General features: G+C 48.1%; 1 protein-coding gene across 2 annotated transcripts in view; it reads right to left on the bottom strand.

Annotated features, from left to right (window-relative positions):
• The window catches only part of CLIP2 (CAP-Gly domain containing linker protein 2), a 150,195-nt gene that overhangs the window by 29,816 nt on the left and 116,595 nt on the right, over positions 1-3,784 (bottom strand). For both annotated transcript variants that reach the window (XM_019511410.1, XM_019511411.1), the window contains 4 exons: positions 1,795-1,852; positions 1,076-1,159; positions 455-611; positions 55-214 (listed from right to left, as the gene is read on the bottom strand). In XM_019511410.1, the coding sequence (XP_019366955.1) occupies positions 55-214; positions 455-611; positions 1,076-1,159; positions 1,795-1,852 (459 nt within the window). The remainder of the gene's footprint in view (positions 1-54; positions 215-454; positions 612-1,075; positions 1,160-1,794; positions 1,853-3,784) is intronic.

The raw sequence follows: 3,784 nt of genomic DNA on the forward strand, positions 1-3,784 counted from the left end.
GGCCCTCTAAACTTCCTGTGCCAACCAGCCAGGCTGGGTTTGCATTGGCCTTACCAGCACTATCAGCTTCTCCCTCAGGCCCTTGATGTCATCTTTGAGCTTCTGCTCCTTCAGCCTCCACTCTGCTTTGTGCACCTCTCGGCTCAGGTCTCTCTCCGGCCCCGGTGAATGACGATTGGCTTCCAGTAATAAAGCCCGCAACTCATTCAAGCTCCTGGAAGAAACAGAGGCTAACATTTTTTCAGCTGCCCATCGAGCATGGTGGGGGAAAGCAGCCTTAGATCTCTTAACTACTTCTCTCAGCTTTGCCTGAAGAGGCAACATGAGGTGCCCCCAGGAGAAACAAATGGCATGCTGCCTACGGCTTCGTCCAGGGTGCGTATTTGCACATGCAAGTGCCCTCCAAAAGGACCATAACGCTACAGCCCCTGCAATTACTTCCTGAAAGACTGACCTTTCTTTTTTGAGTAGCTCCTGGCTAATCAGGACCAACTGTCCTGAAGCGTCATGGGTTTTCCTGGACAAGGTATCCAGGTCAGTTTCCAACCTTTTCTTCTCCTTCAACAATGAATCTGTCTTCTTCTCTGCAGATTTGCTTTTATTTTCCAGTGCTGCAAAAGAACATGGGAAAATTGTCAACCGGTCTGTGCTTGGACACCTTTTCTGGTGGCTTCCTCTTTCAGTGCCCATTCCTCCAAGCCTGTCACTGGTCAGCCATCTGCCTACTGCCACCAGAGTCCACGAGTTACAAGGACTTGGCAATATCCAGCATATGACCTGTTTAAGCAGAGATTCCAAGAATGATAAACCCAGCTGCATTTATTTATTGGTTTCTCAAGTTTGTTAAGATCCTGCGGCCAGACTATCTTCCCCTGACATATGAATTACTTCAATGGAATTTACCGAGTCCTTCTGGAGGAGTGTTGAGAACAATCCACTGCTACAGGATAATTGCACATTTTATGCGCACGTACATTGCAACATTGCTTTAGCCTATGAGCCCAGATTCTCCTTGTAAAGACCTAGGTACACAAGACCATAGAGATCCCACTAGCGCTGGATTAGGGAAACTTACCACTTACTTGGGCCCTTAGAGTTTCAGTCTGGGAGACCAGTGATGACACCTCTTTGTCTCTCTTACTCAGTTTGTCTTGCAGATCTTTAGATAAATAGAAAGTGGGGAGGGGAGAGGGAGACAGAGATTACACCCTTGGAAATGGCTTTGCCCAGTCATACATATAAATGAAGGCAAAGTGTTGCATGGAGGGCTCCCTAGCCGAGACTTGCACCAAGCGCAAACATGTACATGTCCATTGCTGAGAACAGCTCTTCTCTAAGTTGTTCAGATCTGGGTCTACAGCTTGGTTCATTGCAGAGAGAAACCACCATGCAATCCATCCTCAACTACCACCTTATCCATGATTTAGCTGCACCCAGTTTTGGGGTTTCGTTGCAGGCTCTTGCCTGATTTGCAGAAAGATAAAGGGCACATACCAAATTATTCTAGCCAACTGCACTGTTTCTACCAAACCACAGGGCTGGCTTATATTACTAGTCTACAGTGGGGGAGAGAAAGCATAATGCAAGTACTCCACTGTCCTTGCTCAGACAGGTGTGCTTGAAGTGCAAAAGCCAGAAAACCATTGTGATCTACAAGATGCATACGGGTGGCTCCCCAAGCCCTCTTCAGGGAGATGTTTCTGCTAGAGCAAAAAAGCAAAAAAGACAGGCGGAAGGTACACAATCACTTGAAACAAAGTACTTCAACAGAACTAGGACAATTCAATTCATTACCTTCCATGGTCTGCTTCATTTTTATCTTTTCTTCTGAAATATCATTTGTTTCAATCATCTGAAAAATGCAAAACATCCATATATAGAATAACTGCTGCTCTGTGCTATTATTCTCCCACAGCATCAAAGAAAGCCAGTGACCCTGAATTGAAAACACTAACCAAAGAACAGGAACACAACTTGCAGGGTCCTTAGTGTCTAATGAGACAGATTTACACCCTTCTTAGAAAGAAATCAAATGTGTATTTTCTCAAAGAGACATGCAGGCAGCTAAGTACTGAGCTGGGTCCAATGGCTACTAACTGAAGGGAAGGCCCAGTTTCCACAAGAAGGACCAATTTCCACTCATATGACAGTGCCTGAACTTTGCTGTTTCTAGCTGGGGGGAGGAGGAGGAAATCAGCAGGCTTGAGGTCTACCCACAAAGTTTACGTGGAAATTTTACACACCCAAAGACTAGGAGAGTAGGGTGGGAAAGACCCGATTTGGGGCTGATTTGCATCAGGCTCTAATGATAAATCATGGCAAGATCCTTTGGTGGGATGAGTATTATTGGATGCACTGGCTTCTGAGCACTCAGTCTGAGAGGTCTGAAAGGAACACAACTCTCAGCAAAATGAGGCTCCAGCTACTTCAGAAATCCAAGCCTTTTTAAAGGGCTTTAAGGAGCCCAAAACTGAAACTCACTTAAGGAAATGCTGGCCTAAGAGCATCTTCTGTGCCTTTCCTTTTGGGTATGTCCATACTGCAGTTACAGGCAACAAGTTGGGCTAGTTTACTCCTCTGAAAAACTAACATGGGTATCTCTATCTATTATATTGCAATTGCTACTGTGACTGCACAATAGACACGCGCTCTGCAGATATACAGAGCTGTGCTGGGATTTACAGCAGCGATTCAGTGCATGCTACCAGTAGCGCTCCTAGTTCCCATTCAGAAAAATAAGTATGCACATAAGCGAACTGCAACCTTAAGGATTTTTCCTTCACGTTGACTTCAGAAGAACTTTTGCAAATACTTAAAGCCCAGCAAAGTCGCATCTACTCAACAAAACAGGGAAGCATGTCTTTAAGGGCTGCGTGTGAATGGTAGCCAAATTAATAATCACCGAGTTCAGTGGAAGCTGCAGCACACCCTGAGGTTATAGTACTTGTATCAGGCATGACTCCAGGAGAGGAATTGTTTGTTAGTTAGCAACAAACCTGAAGCTCCTTCTTGGAAGGCATGGAAAAGCTGGAATCTATATGCTCAGCATCTGTATTTGTTTCCTTCCTATTTGTTATTTCCAGACGCATCAAACCCAATTCGTTACAAGCTGCGTAGGGCAGGTTAACACAGAAGCCAGCTGATTTGTAAGGCTGTGCAAAGCTCGGTTGCCAATTCCATCTGGAGGGGATTCGGCCCGATTCAGCGGCCCAATCTCCAAATCCGAATTGAATCGGGAGACCAATTAAAAGGTCTCAATCGAATCAGAAGCCCCCCCGAATCGATTCAGAAATGATTCAGCGGCGATTCGGAGATTCGGCCATAGACTAAATAGGCAGCAGTCCTCACCATGCTGGACACAGCTGCCTCCAGCTGGTGAGTGTGTTGTGGTGGGAGGAGGGAAGGGGCATGGACAGATCAACATCCCCACAGCATGGGATGGATTGGGGCTGGGACAAGCTGCCCAGCTGGCCTGGGGGAGCATGGGACTTGGGGACTCCTGCCACCACGCGGCGCCGGTCTAGGAGGGCGTGGGAGTGGGAGTGTGCTCCCAGATCTGCACAGGGTGGGCTGGCCCAGGGTGTGGAAGGTGCTGGCAGTCTGGCCCAGCCCGCCCTGCACAGATCCAGGGACATACACCCACTCCCATGCCCTCCCGGACCAGTGGTGGGAGCCCCCCTCCCCGAGTCCCGCACCCCCCCACCCCTGCTGGGCAGCTTGTCCCAGCCCTAATCCCTCCTTTGCTGTAGGGGACACTGATCTGCCCCCCCCCCCCCCCCCCCCC

This window comes from Gavialis gangeticus, unplaced genomic scaffold, assembly GCF_001723915.1.
Source record: "Gavialis gangeticus isolate Ggan-Ray unplaced genomic scaffold, GavGan_comp1, whole genome shotgun sequence".
NCBI classification, from domain to species: domain Eukaryota; kingdom Metazoa; phylum Chordata; order Crocodylia; family Gavialidae; genus Gavialis; species Gavialis gangeticus.